Below are 18,102 nucleotides of genomic sequence, written 5' to 3' on the forward strand. Positions count from 1 at the left end.
TTAGACTCCAAATTCAATATCCTCCCCATAGCAACCTTATTGATTCCAGTGTTTCACCTAAAACAGACTAAATATCTTCAATTTTTCTAATTAATATATCATATCACTTTTTTATTTTTTTTTAAATTTTTCCAAACACATGCAAAGATAGCTTTTAACATCTTTGCAAAATCTTGTGTTCCAAATTTTTCTCCCTCTCTTCTTCTCATCCCTTTCCATAGCAAGGAATCCAATATGGGTTAAATATGTGAAATTCTTCTAAACATATTTCCATATTCATCCTGTGTGTGTGTGTGTGTATGTGTGTATAAAATGTTTTTTTCACTGAGGCAGTTGGGGATAAGTGACTTGCCCAGGGTCACACAGCTAGGAAGTATTAAGTCTGAGACCAGATTCAAACTCAGGTCCTTCTGACTTCAGGACTGGTGCTCTATCCACTGCGCCACCTAGCTTCCCTCATATAATATCATTTTAAAACCCTGGTTACTTTCCTCCATATCCACTCCAACTTTTACCAACATCCCTCCTAGAATATAATACACACAACAGATGTTAACTGACCAGGACAGAGTGAGACAATGATCTTCATTTTATGGCCTATAGGTAGGTGGTGAGATAGAAATCAAATCTGGCTTCAGGCATTCACTAGTTGTGGGATTTTGAACAAGTTGTTTTATCTCTGTATGCCTCAGTTTCCTCAACTGTAAAATGGAAATAATAATAACACGTCTCTTCCTTGGTCTGAGCATAAAATGAGATAATATTTGGAAAGCCAAAACCTAGCATATAGTAAAAGCCAGTAACTAGTATATAATGGATACTACATAAAAGATAGCTGTTATTATTATTATCATATATACAGTGCTTTAGGGTTTACAAAGAATTTTATATACATTATGTCATTTGATTCTCACAAAACCTCTATTTTTATGGTCTCACATTTTAAAGATGAAGAAAGTGAAACTCAGAGAATTTATGATTTGCCCAAAGCCACATAATTTAGAAGTGTCAGAGATGGTATTTGAGCTAAGGAATTTTATTCCTATACCTTTTCCACTACACCAAACTATCTTCCTATACTACACTTCTGACTAGATTCTGAATTGACTAGAATCAAAAACAGATTGCCTTAAAGAAATAAAGCAGTGTCTTAATATATGCCTTCCAAGTTTTCATGAAAAAAGTGGGTACCTCTCCATCTTTTTAATGTCAATAAGTTCCCAGTGATGTGAGTCAGAGAAAAGCACAACTAATTAAAGTTTCAAATTACCCAAAGAGCAAAGAAGGGTCATATGCTGATTACAAGAAACAACCAATATAATGACAATAAAGATTGCGCTGGGTGAGTGGCACAAAGAATATCATCAGAAAGATATGAGACAGGAAAAGCAGATGGGTAGTGAAAGTGAGAGAAAAACAGTTGACTTGTTCCTCCGAGATTTATTCACTGTGGTGTCAAAAATTGTTTAGGAAAGCCACTCATTCACGAAAACCACCTGGATCCCCTATGCCTAAATCTTCTATGAAAAAGAGCTGCAGAGGATCAGAACATATGATTGGATTGTGACTTGTTCTGTAGGATATCTGAGACATCCAGATATCTTCTATTATTATCTTAAATTTGAGTCATTGCTTCACCTGCTCACCTGGACAAGTACACTATGAAAAAGATTCCATCTAGGGTACAAAGTATAATTAGTAGAGCCATGTTTTATAGTGGATGTGAAATCTGAAACTGTTTCTGAAAGACAGTGACCATTTGAAGGAATCAGTGGTGTTGCACCTGAAGAAGAGATTCATATAGATACATTTTGTTGTTGTTTTTCAGTAAAATCTGACTCTTCCTGACACAATTTAGAGTTTTCTTGGCAAAAAAAAAATGCTGGAGTGATATTTCCTACCCCGGATCATTTTCCAGCTGAGAAAATTGATGTAAACAGGATTAACTGACTTGTCACATAGCTAAAAAGTATCTGAAATCAGATTTGAACTCACGAAGATGAGTCTTCCTGATTGAAAGCCCATATTCTATTCCCTGGGCCACCTAGTTGGATAGGGTAGGGTATGGATAAATTGTAAAGATTTGTTCTGCTCAGCCTCAGAGAAGATAACTGAGCAATGGATGGAAGTTGCAGAAAGACAGATATGAAAATTTTGCTAATAATAAATGCCTTCTAAGAGTGGAAAGAGTGATCTCAGCTATCACATTACTGGATGATCTCAAATTTAAAAAAAGTATATTTCAGAGGGCATTTTTTTTTCAGGTACTTGTTCCACTAGATAACTTCAAATGCCTCTTACAATGTGGAGTTTCTGCTTTTCTTATCTCTATCCTTCCAAAACTCCTGAAATTCATGATCATGAAAACTAAATAAGGTCTTCATCACTTCTTCTCCCTACTTTTCCCATTTCCCAATCATCCAGTGTTACATTTGACTTATCTTGTTAAGTAGTCACATTGTCAGTTATCCAAATCCTTTTAACTTCTACCTTCATAATACCTCTCACAACCCCCATCTTCCCTTTCACATTTCCATTACTTTTGTTCAAGTCTTAATTATCTCTTAGCTCAACTATTATAATAGCCTCATAATTGGTCTCCTTCTTTCCAGTACCATTCTCTATTTTTCTACAACCATCAGTGTAATTTTTCCAAAGGGGGAAAAAAAAAGGTATCAGATTACTTCTATAATGATCACTTTTCATTTCTATTAGTTATTGAAAGATGATGATAATGACAATGATGAAGAGATACAAATTAAGGATTATTACTGTGATTTCATTTATATAAGGAACTCTTTCACGAGAAAACACCCTCTACTGCTGGCCTTCTCTATAGCTTAAAATCTTGGAGAGTTACCTAGCACTGACAGGTCAAGTCCTTAGATTTTCACTCAAGGGATCACACAGTTTGACTCCAACCTTTTCATAACCTTTTTCTACTCTCACTCTGTTCCAGCTGTATTGGTCTACTTCCCATCTCTCAATCTTCTTCTGTTTTCTTTCTTCGATTCTCTTATACCTATCCTGGAAAAGTCTCCCAAATATCTGTGTTTCCGCTGAACTACTTTACTTCTTTTGAGTTGGAAGACCCTTTCTCTGACACTCCTCTATCTAAGCTCCAAAATGCCCTCTCTTAATTCCAGTTTCTAATTCAATTTAAACTTCTCCTGGGCACTGATATTAAAATGATTTTAAACATTAGCTATGCTCATCTCTTATCTCTTCTACAAACTTTGTGTAGACAATAAAAATCCATTGAATTGAATTAAATAGTTTATGGTTTTACTATCAATATGTATTGGCTGGGTTACTACCTTTAGAGTAAGGAAAAATTGGGTTACAGTACTGTTACTTATTCATTGGCACATATTATATTATAGAAGGCTGAAACTCCAAAAAGGTATGCTTCAATCAGACAATTAAATTAGCATTCAAGGCTAATTACCTATTTGATGGGAGATAATGACTCTATTAGCATATATTTGGATAATGGCTCTTCTCACCATTGGTGCTTACTGAATGTTTGGTGTTAAGATAAACATAGGCAAGGATTGGAGGGTGGAGGGAAGAAGGGAGAGTGACTTGGCAGCAGGAGAAGGAGGAGAGAGGTTAGTGACTCAGGACTCCACAGTCCAGGAGAGATCTTTGGCAAGCCTCATGGCAGCTTGCCTGCCTCTTTCACTTCTCCCCTTAAAGACTAAGGATTTTAATTTATTCTGACTTTGGCTGACCCCAAAGCCCTCTAGGAAATAGGGTGAATATTTTAATAGACAAACAGGGAACTTACTTTATTAAAAGCTAAACTAGTAACTTTCCTTTTCTAGCTGAAAAGGGGCAGATATTAGGAAAAGATTCTCCCCTACCCCCAACCCCACCCCTGCTCCTGAGGGAGTTCTACAGAGAGCATATTCAGACTAATAAAGAGGCAATGTTTGCTTGTAACTTAGTAGCAGATTGGTGGACTCTTGGATATAATAGAATGCATGTCCCCTTGGTTCTTCAAAGAAGAAATAGAGGCAGATAATTGGAAATTAGCAGGAGATCAACTAAGTGATTATTACAATGATAAAGGTCCTGATTCGATTTCTAAGGAAACATTACATATATATAAAATATAATACAATTGGCCTTAAAGAATCCTGCAAATTCTAGAAAAAAAGAAAAGTTTTAAAAACAGTCTCATAAGGAAGTGTAAGGAGAAAGAGGAAGAGACTGGAGAGGATAATAGATATATTTCTGAAGGGCATAAGGAGTTAAGTTAACTTGAAGGGCTTGACGATTCTCATTCTCACTGCCCAGCTTCAACTCTACTTACACCTGAGTGGGCTTTTGAACCTCCCTCTTCAACTTGACCTTCCTGGATAGAGGGAGGAGGGGGAGTGGGAAGGGCAGTGATAATCCCAGCACCCCCCCCCCAAGCAATCACCCCTCCCCGTGACTCAATTGCAAAGCTCACTTCTTAAAGCCAAAGAGGAAGGGCAGAATACAGCTGATTTGAGAATAGAAATATATCCTGTGATTTAACAGCTTAACTCTTCAGGTCAGGAAAGGAGAAGATACACTCCTTTTAATCAAGAAATTATCAAAGACCTGAAAAGGGCTTGCATTCTTTATGGGCTACATCATCTCATGTTAAGATGTTATTACAGAATTTGGCTTATGAATTTTTAACCCTAGTGATTGGAAATCTATAGCAAGAGCATGTTCAGAAACTGGACAAAATTTGTTGTGGCTTTCTGAGTATAGTGAGTTCTGCAGGATACAAGTCCAACAAAACAGTCAAAGTGGAGTTAATACTCCAATCACCTATAACCACTTAACAGGTGTAGGTTCTTATGCAGACATTTCAGTACAGATTAATTACCCCATAGCAGCATAGGAGCAAATTGCTTCTTCTGCTATCAAAGCATGGGGTTTTATCCCAAGTAAACAGGACAAAAAAGAGACCTTCACAAAAACAGCACAAGGGCCGAATGAACCCTTTGCTGATTTTGTGGGATGTCTGCAGACAGCTGTCATACAAACTATCGGTGAAAATGCAGCAACAGAAATTATGATAAAGCAAATTGCTAAAGAAAATGCTAATGAGGTTTGCAGAAGAATTACACTAAAATTACACAAGGATGCTCCTTTAGAGGAGATCATAAAATTCTGTGCCACAATGGGCACAAATGCCTTTTATATCCAGGCTATGATGCAAACTTCGCAAGATCCCAACATGGGAAGACAGGGTCCCTTTTGCAAGGGACTTCCAGAGAGACTCGTCAGTGCTTTCAATGTGGTAAAGTCGGGCATCTGAAAGCTCAATATTGGCATAGAGATAGAGTGAGAAAACAAGGTGGGAGAACAAGATCCAATACCCCATGTCCAAAATGCAACAGAGACTTCCACTGGGTATCAAAATGTAGATTGATTCAGGGAAATGGGATGGGGGGCCCAGCCCCAAGGCCCAAAACAAAAAATACTTGGGGCATGATGGCAGCTATTGCTACACCCAGCGAGTCTTTAGAAGTTCAGTACTCAGACATGAACAATCAGCCAAGAAGCAATCTGATGGGAGAAAGGGATTACATAATCAATCAGACAGGAAGCAACCTGATGGGAGAAAAGGATTACAATTGGGGAGAATAGAATTGTATGCAGCTGGGACAACTGAGCTATTCCCTGGAGAGGTGAAATCTGTTCCTCTCTGCAAAAAATAAAATAAAATAAAAGGCCATTAAGGGAGCAGTACACTTATCTGGAATAAGACTTGACAAGATATACACCTTTTACACCAATGCACAAATTAATGTATGTTGTGAAACCATCCCAGAATGGCAAATTTTATTGGCCACAGCTCCAAATTTTACACACAGGTCTCCATTAAAGATAACCAGACTATGACGGATTCTTGAAGAAAATGCTTCTAAAATTCCTTCACTTCTCCCCCTAAAGACTAAGAACTTTAATTTATCCTTACTCTAGCTGACCCCGAGGCCCTGCAGGAAAATAACCCATACTTTACATTTATGACCATAAGCAAATACCTCAGAAAACTCCCAGAGATCATAATATATAGATAAAATGCATTGATGAAGGGCATTCCTAAAAAAAAAAGTACTTTTTTACACATCTAGACAATTAACAACATTAATGATAATAATTCCTTAGAGAGTCATATATATCAATGGTTTGGACTCACTGTTGAAAGAAATATTTAACAAAATGGCTTCCAATAATAAGTTTTGCTCCAGAATCTAATTAATGTTTTCATTTTTGATGAATTATAGAATAGTAAATATATCTATTAAAATGTGATTACCCCTAAATTGAATGAGGAAGACTATTAATTTGGATTATGACATAAACATAAATTAGAAGAGAGAGATAAATGAGACTCAACAACAACAAATATAGAATTCACATAGAGCTAAAATATAAATATGAAATTTGGTTAAATAGATATTTCAAGATCAAAAGTAAAATATGATTTGAAATATAGTGCTATTGTTAATAGCGAGAAATAATTATGATGCCTCCTGGTATAATCATTATTACTTAAATAATTATTAGTATATTGTGCTCATTTTAATACCTCATAACTTGAGCAGAGTGTTTAGAAAGCAGCATCTAGATATAACAAAGCCATTAAAACAATTGGACTATTAACTTTACACATAAAGATTCAAGGAATTGGGATTATTTAGCATGTTGAATAAGGCAAGAGATGATTAAGTAGAGTTTATGTGCATTTGTAGATATTGTGTATTTGCTATTCTCCATTTTTAATGTTATTTTGAAGAAGATTTATATGAAGTACCAACCAGTAGACACCAGTAATATAGGTAAGATACTTGATTCAAGACTGCAATTGTTTTACCAAGGAAATTAAAATAGTTTAGGGCATTGACTTAATTGTTTTTATATCTACAAGCAGCCAACAATTAAAATCACTACAACTTAACATTAAAATAGATATTTTTAGGATCAAAGATGAAATTAGCAAATTTAAAGCAATTAACATCAAATTGGCAAATACTGAGTGGATTGTTTTTACAAACACAAAATATCTGGAATTACAGATCTACAACAAGTTGGCCAGTTAGAATTCACAATAAGTAGTTTAAATACAATCCAATTTTGAAACAAGCTTTTAAGTTGATTTTAGAACAAGACAACTTTAAAAACATTGAATTTATTACATACTTTAAAAATGCAAGCTGTGTGTAATAATGATTCACAACTATTGTACAATCTTTTTCTTTATTACTTTGTATATGGAAATGCTCATCTTATTTGGTATTCATTAAGCAACTATGTGACACAGTGAATAGAGCCTTGGGCCTTGAATCAGGAAAACTAGAAATCAAATCTGATCTCACACATTTATAATCTGTGTGATGCTAGATGATTTACTTAACCCTGTCTACATGAAACTCTCCAGTATTTTTGCCAAAAAAAACCCTTGTTTTTTTTGTTTGTGTGTGTGTGTGTGTGTGTTTGGTCTACAATTCATGAGAGTCAGATACAACTGAATAACCAAAGAACAAAAAAGTTTTAAAAGTAAAAATAAGATTTAAAAGACTGAAAAATGAGTGAATTAAAAATGAAGAAAATGATACTCATCATAAAATCATTATAGAAAAATCCCTTTTTCTTTGTAATTTGATTTGTGTTAGCACAGCATGATCCTTTGAGCTAAGCATTAATCGATGTTGGAGTGGGTGAGAAGCAACATGCATTTATTAATACCTACTGTGTGCCAGCATTGTACTAAGAGCTTTACAAATTCTATCTCATTTAATCTACTCTCCACTATTAAGAGTAGAACATTTATATTTCCTAATATTTCTTGTAACCCAACCATCCAGAAGAGAAGTTTTGAAGTAGTGAAAATTAGCTATATAAGCACATCCTAGATGTTATATTCTAAATGTTATTTCTACAGAAATGACCTTCCCTGGGTTCTGAGGCTATTTAGTTCCTTAATGCACCTGAATATTTTTCTTTTATAGGCAGCAGTTACTTAATTTACCTACTTCAAAAGGATAAGTTCACCTTTTTATTTCAACCTTTTTTACACTCCTGATAGATCTCATTGACTCCTTTTCTACTTAAGGTTTACAATTGAACAAAGCATCTCTCGGGGGAATAGCATCATATCACACACTCATGGTGACATGCCCATACTCATTTTCAAAATGACTAACTCAAGGTCTGGTCATAACCCTGAGCTAAACTGTCTTGCTTGAATCTTTTTTGTTGAAGCATATGTTCATTTTACTTTATTATTTTGCTTTGCTTTGTTTTTATATTTTCAAGAAGCCATCTATAGTCTCAATTATTTTGTAACTGATTTTATTATAAGGTAAATTTTCAAGGTTTTCTTAAAATAAAACTTTGAGCCTGTTAGCAGATACTGCCTGAAACAGTATTCTCCACAGAAGATTTTTTCATATCATAACCACACTAGTTCAAATTCTCATCACTTTCTTTATACTCAAGCAACTGATATACCTCTAAGAGAAATATGATCGAGATAGACATTGTCCCTCTATTTATGCTTTTTTCTCCTTTTTATCAAATTAATTATAATCCTTCTTAATCCCATGTCTAAAACATAGTTCCAGTGCTATGGTAAATATGCTGTTTTCCGGTTTAAAAATATATCTTCCCCATTTGTTCAACCATTTTGGATGGCATTTTGGAAGTATGAAAGAGTAAAACAAAGAAGGGATGGAGAAAGGAAGGAAAGAAGGAAGGCAGGCAGGAAGGAAGGAAGGAAGGAAAAAGGAAAAAAGAAAGAAAGAAAAAAATATTTATAATAGCACTTTCTTGTAATAGTCAAGAACTGGCTCTAAAGTAGATGCCTATGAATTAGAGAAAGGCCAAATTAACTATGTCCTGTGAATATAATAGAATTTTATTGTGCTATAAGGAAAAAATGAATATGATAAATTCAAAGAAGCATGACAGTGAAGCACATGCAATAACTTTGGAAAGATAAGATGGAGGCAGCTTGCTAAAGACACTGATAAACAAATGGCTTGTATTTTATCCATAAAGTAAGGAAGAACCTTTTATGTCTAAAGTAGGAAAGTAATATCTTAAAATCAAAAAAATATATATATGCTTTAAGAATGTTAATTTGGAAGTTATCTGGAAGATAAATTGGAGAAGGGAGAGGTTACATTCAAGGAAAGTGATTAGAAGGCTGTAGTTCTAGTGAGAAGTAATGAGGGCTTCTCTAATTTGCTTATAGTATGAGTAAAGATGAGGGGAAGCAAGCATTATATATTGAAGTATCACTGGCAAAACTTGGTCATTAGATTCTCAAGAATTAAGGATGACTGTAAACTTGGATGACTGGAGAAATGGTAGTATACTCAGCAGGAATAGGAAAGAAAAAATGAAGAATTAGGAGTGGGTGACATGAGAATGTGGTAAACGCAATTTTTGTTGTTGACTTGACCACATTTGAGGGCTTGCTATATCAATGATTAGCAGGTTAGTACCTTTTCTGAAACTTATAGTGTTAGACAGCTGAGAGGTTAAGTGGCTTACTCAGAAACACATAGGTGGTATATGTCAAAAGAACACTTTCAAAATGATTAATAGATATATTTACCTTTTGGAAGGTAAAAAGGGAGGATCCAGAAGGGATAGGATTATTGTCTAGGATAAAGAAAATGATGACAACTAACGCTGGAGAGAATTAACTTTTACTTATTTTTGTTTTTTTTTCCTCCCAGGAAAATTATCTTTGGACTAGAAAAGACAGGACAAAAATGGAGATCCTTAACATAATTAAGGACATACTATGAAAGTAAGTAATTGCTCTAAGAGTAAAATGGATCTATTTTATGTGAACTATATCCTAGAAGACTGAAAAAATTCGCAGATGGCTTTGCTGAACCACTGTTAGGGGTAATTAAAAAGACCATAGAAAATAGGAGTGGAGGAGACTTGGAGAAGAGTAAATGTGAAAATTTAAAACAAAATAAAGAAGGGAAGAGAATAACGTCACAAACTATAGGCCAGCTTTATTGAATTTGATTTGTAGCAAGATTCTAATATTGACTATTAATGTGATGGTAATGAACATTTAGAAAAGCATGTAGTAATATCAAAGAGCTAACATAAAAAGATCATGCCAGAATATTTGTTTCCCTTCTTGTCAGTGTTAGAAGTAATACTAAAAAAAGTCAAGAGACTGCTATAAATAGTTTATCTGAATTTTAGCAGTTGTTTCACGAATTCTCATTCTATTCTTCTATAAAAGCTGGAGAAGTAAAGGCTAGATTAAATGAAATTGTTGAGGAACCACATTCAGAGAGTAGCCTTTAATAGCTTAATATTAAATTGGTAGAAGATTTTTAATAGTGTCCCAGAGATATGCCAATAGATTTATGCTTTTCAACATTTTTTAATCAATGAATTAGATAAAGACATTGATGCATGCTTATCAGATCTGCAAGTGACATATAGTAGGAATAGTACTAGAAGAATATGATTTCTGTCTTTGAATATTCCTGAAAAGTTATCATCTAGTAATGAGTCACTTGCCTACAGAGAAAGCTAATTCCACTTTTGTAATAACAATTCAAACTGATATTTAAATGGTGCTTTATGGTTTGCAAACCACTTTTATAAAATATTATCTTATTTGATGCTTGAAATGACCCTATGAGGTAAATGCTACAAGTATCATGACCTCTATCTTTACAGATAAGCTTTTGGGCAGTTCTATATTTGAAAAATGTTTTATTTCTAGTTAGCCTCTCTACAACTTGTCACCATGACTCTTAATTCTAACCTTTAGACTTAAATAAGACAAGTTATATTTCTCTCCTAGATGAAAGCACTTACATAGTCAAAGACAAGAAGGGAAACAAATATTCTGGCATGATCTTTTTATGTTAGCTCTTTGATATTACTACATGCTTTTCTAAATGTTCATTACCATCACATTAATAGTCAATATTAGAATCTTGCTACAAATCAAATTCAATAAAGCTGGCCTATAGTTTGTGACGTTATTCTCTTCCCTTCTTTATTTTGTTTTAAATTTTCACATTTACTCTTCTCCAAGTCTCCCTCCACTCCTATTTTCTATGGTCTTTTTAATTACCCCTAACAGTGGTTCAGCAAAGCCATCTGCGAATTTTTTTCAGTCTTCTAGGATATAGTTCACATAAAATAGATCCATTTTACTCTTAGAGCAATTACTTACTTTCATAGTATGTCCTTAATTATGTTAAGGATCTCCATTTTTGTCCTGTCTTTTCTAGTCCAAAGATAATTTTCCTGGGAGGAAAAAAAAACAAAAATAAGTAAAAGTTAATTCTCTCCAGCGTTAGTTGTCATCATTTTCTTTATCCTAGACAATAATCCTATCCCTTCTGGATCCTCCCTTTTTACCTTCCAAAATGGCCTAAACATAGCAACCATTTTTTTATCCTAAGCTTCAGTTCATCCTTAATAAAATTCACACACATCAAACCTAATAAAATTCTTACAGGATTGTTAAATGCATAATGCAAAACTTCCTTCCTCCAACAGTTGAATGGGTTAGTTTGGGAGGCAATAGGATTCCCCCTCCCTAAAGATCTTTGAGCCAAAAAGAAAAACAGATTGACAATTCAAGTAGGTAGACTGATGTAGAAAGGATTCTTGCTTGGATTAGGTTGAATAAGATGTTCTCTTAAGTCCCATCTAACTCTGAAGTTCCCTAATTTTGTGCTTTAGCACTTCTGACATTATAATCTTCATCAATAATGCTGCTTTGTGTTCTTACCCTTAGATAAAGTCAAAATTTGACATTTTATAATATCAGGAATTTCCCAGAAGATTGATTTTGATATCACAGCTGAGAAAAGGGTAACATCATCTTCAAATTTTACCAATATTAAATTTAGTTCAAATGATGATTAAAAACACATCTATATAAATATCCTTAAAGTATCACTCCTATAATATTAACTTCACCAAATGAAAGCTTTCTGTATATTATTTATGTAACTTGTTAATTTCTGAATAATGTGCAGGCAACAAATGGCCAGCTTTATACTGGCAGAGATCTTAATGTACCCCAACATGGCTTTTTTCATGTGTCTGCTTATTTCATAGTTATTAATTCATATGCTTGATATGTTTACTTCCAGCATAACCATATACAGCCATCTGTGTGTAGCCCTTAAATTATTATTTAAAATAATGATTTTTCTTTTTATGTTAAAGTATCCAAATAGTAGGAAATGTGTTAAAATGTTAGTATTTGATATGTTTTCTTTTACTACTCCAAACATCAGCTAATGTAAAATAAATTGTTCCTTGTAAACAAAATTCTTATTGAGGCAATATAACAAAGATAATTATGGCTTATACTAGGAGCACCTGCCCTCACAGAAGGGTATGGATTTGTAGCCCAGCCAAGACTAGCTTATTTTATTACTTATCTTTGGTTTACATTATTTATATGAAATATACTTTGGTTTACATTTTAATAATAATGAAATTAGCTTCAAAGCTAGAGAATATACCTAGAAATACAATTTCTCTCAAATCATGAAGACTAGATTTTCATGAGAGAATTTGCTTTCTCTCTTTTCATTTCCCAATGCAGACTGCAAGAAATCAGTCTGTCAGGACTCTGTCATTTCCATTTAGAAATTCCAAGAGATCAGAAGGATTAACCAGATGAACTTTATTGTCTAGGAATCCTTTTTAGTTTGGAAATAACATTGTATTTTAAAGCATGGTAGATAGTTTAATTGCAATTATGCCAATAGAAATCAGTACATTTCAGGAATTGTTGTGAATAGGAAACTGGACTTGGAATCAGGAGTTCAAATGTAGTCTCAGACACTTATTAGCTATGTGATCCTAGGCAAGTTACTTAATTTTCCTTCCATTTCCTCATCTATGAAATGAACTGGAGGAAGAAATTGCAAACTACTCCAGTATCTTTACCAAGAACATCCTAAAAGGAGTCATGAGAATTTGGACATGACTGAAACAACTCAACAGCAATGACAATTATTAGAGAAGAAATTATTTAGCTACATGTAGCCCTTGAAAAGCATAGGTTATTTTATTGGAAGGATGGATCTCATTAGAAACCTTATTTTCTAAGAATATTTTCCTGACACAAAGTTAAGCATGCATTAAAACAATTACTGTCCATGGAAGTGACTTGTGACCCATAAGAGTATTCTCTCCCCTTCTGTTCATATCTCAATGCAGACTGTAAGGATAAAACACTCAGGAAATTACTAATCATTTTAATCTAGAAATTCCAAGAAAGAGATTAGGAGTATTCACCAGATGAAATTCAATGCCTAGGAACCATTATACTTTGGGGAAATTACTGTATTTTTTTAAAATGGTAAGCAGCTTTATAGTGCCTTATTTTCATATCCATAGAATATAAAGGTTTTGTAGCATGTCAACTTAACCTTGAGTACCGAATATTGTAAAGGTAAATAAAACATTAGAGTTGAATGCTTGAAATATTACTAACAAGTATTAGCAATGTCTGAATGTTTTCATAGTCACAGCATAATGATTCTTCAGAAACCTTAAACAATCCAGTGGATAATTGATTCATTACTCTCTGTGTCTCAGTACTTAACTCAGTACCTGGTAATGGATTGACTGCCTGAGTATGACTTAGTATACTAGATTAGATAAACTGAGGCAAATAGTTCACATCTGTTCTACAATAATTTATTCCAAAATGTCATTATATTAAATTCTGAGAGCAAAAAAATTGTAAATATTTATTTCCATTTCCTTTTCCTTTTGTACACCTATAACAAGTACATATGAAGTACTACTATTGGATTAACTTCATCATCCTAACTGGAGCTTGCAAATAGTATTCTACAGCAACATTGAAATTATATTTTTTTCTAAAGTCATCTTTTAGCCTACTTTCTGAAAAAAAATATAGCAGAGGCTATATATTTAGGCTATTACCTAACTGCCATCTAATTTAGTTTAACTTGTTGTATAAACTAGAAAACCTTTTATTAAAGAAAATCATTATTGTTTAAAATCATTCCCTATACTGCTCTTTCTTCTTATAATTACAAATATAAAAGTTCTTCTTATAGCTTGCACCTTTTTTTTTTCAAAACCAAACAAACAAACCAAGGATCTTGAAAATTGTCTTTACTTTTATTGCATAAATTTGCCTCCAACCCTCTATTTTGACTGTGTTGCAAACATGGTCTCATTTATCCCATGTTTCTTCTCTCCCAATGAAGGTCTCTCCAGGATCTTTCGAAGCAAACAGATATTCCTTATGGTACTGTCTTGGACTCTGCAGTCTATGAGCATGTTCGCATGAAAGGAATGAATCCTTTTGAGAGGGATAGTATGTATTCCCAAATGTGGCGAATGATTAATCGAAGTAATGGATCGGAGAACAATGTGTTGGAGTCTCCAGCAGGAATTCAAAAGGTATTGGCTTTTTGGTGAAAAATAAGCACTGATTTTTTTCAATCCTGTGTTGGGATTGTTTTATGGGGAATTTTTTGAGGCCGTAGTTGTTTCTGTGTGTTCTACATTCTTATCTCCATGTTCTAGTTTAGATTTAATTTAGGTTTCACTGCACGAGGGCAAAAAATAAAAAGTTTTTATATTTTTCCTAATAGTTCATGTTTCAATGAATTTTTAAAGGTACAAATCCCTTTAGCAATTTGAAATTGCTTTTGCTTAGAAAAGGGTCAAAGAATAAGGTTGAAAAGGTTCTTAATCATATCCCAAACCACAATAACACTACAACTCCACCTTAATAATGAAGTACATTTTGTTCTCTACATTTGTTTTTTAATATTTGTTGTTGCTTTGTGTTTATGAGACTAGTTCATCTTGTCAAAACATACTCACTTGGGGTTCTGAATGTTTACAGCGAGCCATTTTTGTACATTTTTAAAAATATGACTTAAGTAGTAATTTTTTCATGTTAAACATTTTTTCATTTAGTCAGCCATTTAAAAATGTATTAGATGCCTACTATATACAAATCATTATGCCAAGAACTGAGAGATACACAGATTGTGGAGTATTCTGAAAGAAAGTGAGTATTTAATTCAACAGATTCATTAAGTGCCTACTATGTGCAAGATACTAGACTTGGTAGTAGGGATACAAAGACAAAAATGAAAAAGTATCCCTGTCCTCAATGAACTTACATTCTATTGAATACTTAACTTACAATAAATGCATAACAACTGGAAGATAAAGGAATACTTAAAGTCAAAGTGAGGGAGATCAATATAAACTGACAGGATCAGGTAAAAACTGTGAAAGTTGAACCTTAAACAAGGGCAAGAATTAAATAAGCAAAGAGGAAGAGGGAGGACCCTTGGGAATGATCTGAGACAGTGTAAAAAGAATGCAGAAAATATTCCTTATTTGAGAATCAAAGAGTCAGTTAATTGAACTGGAACATGCAATATTTTTTCTGTTTCTTAGCAGTTTGGTAATAATACAATTTGACAAGGAATGTTTATGAACTTGAATAATAAAATGATTACTAGTTTTTATTAATTTTCTCCTAACATTTCCAAGAAAAAGTAGTGCAAGAAAAAAAAATTTCCAAAGGAATGAAGATAGCTGGGTACAAGTTGGAATTCAGCTGAAATTTCTAGCATTCTCCTCCAAACAATATTAAACTAAAGTCTCAAATCAAATTTTGGAATTACAGAGACAAGAAAAAGTCAGAGGGAAACATTTATACAAGCTAAGAAGACTTAAGACAGGAGATGCATCAGAATAAAAAAGGCCCAGAGCACAGTAGGGACATTTTAGGTTTTGGAGACAGCCTCAACAACAGAAGCAACTGCAGCATCAGGAGCTGTAAGCCCAAAGATGATGAGGGATCCACAGACAATTGGTCAGAGAGAGATTATGGGCACCTTTGTATTGGATGCAGCTGGGACAGATTGGCAATACTATTTCCTATAAGCAGTTCTGAGTCATACTTCCAGATCAGAGAAGAGTGCATGTGATTGATCACAGTGGAGCAGATGCCCTGCTAACAGTTCCAGAATGGAGAAGAGCACTAACACTATAAAGAGTAGCAAGGGACCAAGTTTCAATTTCAGGACTAAAAGGAGTATTAATAGTTGTGGCAGCAAGGAAGCAGGGAAATTTTCCTAAGTAAAGACCAGATCACAGAATTTGTCGTTTGTCCTTTGCTTTCAAACAAGACCATGACATCAGGGAAGTGATGCCATGTCATGCAAGTGAATTGTATTTAAGTTGGGGAGGGGAGCTGTGCAAGATCGTTTGCCTCACTTTCCCCTCCACTGGGTCCAGTGGCAAGATATAGATCAGGACTAGAGATGGCTCTAGATGCAGGGGGATACCATGCATTTTTAAACTAATGTCTTTAACAGGTTTCAGTTTTACTGAGGGTGAACTGATTCAGTGATTATAGACTAGGTAGCAAACAAGGCAAAGAAATCTCCTTTTTCACCTACTTCCAAAAAAAAATCTGAATGAACGACTGAATGAATCTGGGAGGGGAAGACTTTCAGGGTTTCTGGTCAAAACAGAAATGAGTACTATTTATTTTCAATCTGAGTCCATCAGGACTTAAACATGACCAAATGGGTCTTGGCTTAGGACCTATTGGTGGCCAAGACTACATCCAGGATAGCAGTGAATATAGTTCTCCATCTTGAAGCAACAAATACTTGCAGACATATGGAACGAGTTCTGAAAACAAAAATGTGGAAAAGCTTAAAACTTGACACAATGCCTCCCCAACCTCGGATGAAGAGAAGCCAATTTTAACAAAGTTCAATTCGAAGAAATAGGTTGGGAAAAATGAAGGAAGAAAGGGAGGGAGGGAGGAAGGAAAAGAGGCAGAGAGGAAGGGAGGAAAGGGGTAAGTGAAGAAGGGAGAAAGAAAGGAAGGGAGGAAGGAAGGGAGGAAGGGAGGAAAGAAGGAAAGAAGGAAGGAAGGAAGGAGGGGAGGAAGGAAGGAGGGGAGGGAGGGAAAGAGGGAGAAAGGGAAGGAGGAAGAAAGAGAGAAAGGAAAGAAAACTTGATCATAAAAGGCTACTACAATGCTAATAGGGAAGACCAAGACATAAACTGAGACAATGTAAAAACAGCTATAATCAAAGCCTCAAATAAAAAATGATAATTGAACACAAGATCAATGATAATTCCAATGATAATTAAAGGAAGAGGTAAGAGTGGTAACTGAAAAACAAGGAAAAGAAATGAGTGATGTAAGAAAATTATGAAAAGAAGATTTACAGATTTATAAAATACATATAAAAATTCACTCAAGAAAAGAACTCATTTAAAAGCAGAATTGGCTGATTGGGGGAAAAAGTTACAAAATAGCTAAATGAAAATAGTAATTCCTTAAACATTAGAATTAATAAAATGGAAGCTATTAACTCTAAAGAGTAATCAGAACACAATAAAACAAAGTCAAAAATGGGGGGAATAGAAGAAAATGTTGGGGGGAAGCAAAAACTGACCTAGAAAAAAGATGAAGGAAAAATAATTCAAGAATATTTGGACTTTTTAAAAGCTATATTTTTAAGGGGAATGTAGGCATCGTAATTTAAGAAATTCAGGGAGATTACCCTAACATCTTAAATTTAGAGGTCAAAGTAGATGTGGGGAAAGAAAAATCCACTGATCACTTCCTGAATGAAATCTTCAAAAGAAAACTCCTAAGAATAATCTAGTCAAATTCCAAAGTTCTTAAGTCTATGAGATAATATTACAATCAGTCAGAAAGAAACAATTCACATATTGTAGAGCCACTACCAGGCTTAGATTTAATAGTTTCTATATTAAAGGAATAGAAGGTTTGGGATATTATAATAGGTAAAAGAGCTAGGATAACTGTAATGCTGGAGAAACTGAGGCAGGAGAGAGATTAGAGAGTTTTTAATATTTTATTAATGGGAGAGTAAAATTGACTGGACAGGACTCTCATCTCAAATTATCCAGTCAGACAGAGATAACGATATACTGGGACCAAGGAATCCATGATGGTCCCAGAGCTGGAGGAGACTGTCATCTCAAAGGATCCAGCATCCAGAATACAGCATCCAGCCGCCAGCCTCCAGCCTCCAG

The 18,102-nt window shown here is 34.2% G+C and overlaps 1 protein-coding gene across 2 annotated transcripts in view; it reads left to right on the plus strand.

Moving 5' to 3' along the window:
• GRID2 (glutamate ionotropic receptor delta type subunit 2) overlaps positions 1 to 18,102 on the plus strand; it is a 1,896,723-nt gene that overhangs the window by 1,629,146 nt on the left and 249,475 nt on the right. For both annotated transcript variants that reach the window (XM_051967540.1, XM_051967541.1), the window contains exon 13: positions 14,256 to 14,451. In XM_051967540.1, the coding sequence (XP_051823500.1) occupies positions 14,256 to 14,451 (196 nt within the window). The remainder of the gene's footprint in view (positions 1 to 14,255; positions 14,452 to 18,102) is intronic.

The sequence above is a fragment of the Antechinus flavipes genome, chromosome 6, assembly GCF_016432865.1.
Source record: "Antechinus flavipes isolate AdamAnt ecotype Samford, QLD, Australia chromosome 6, AdamAnt_v2, whole genome shotgun sequence".
NCBI classification, from domain to species: Eukaryota; Metazoa; Chordata; class Mammalia; order Dasyuromorphia; family Dasyuridae; genus Antechinus; species Antechinus flavipes.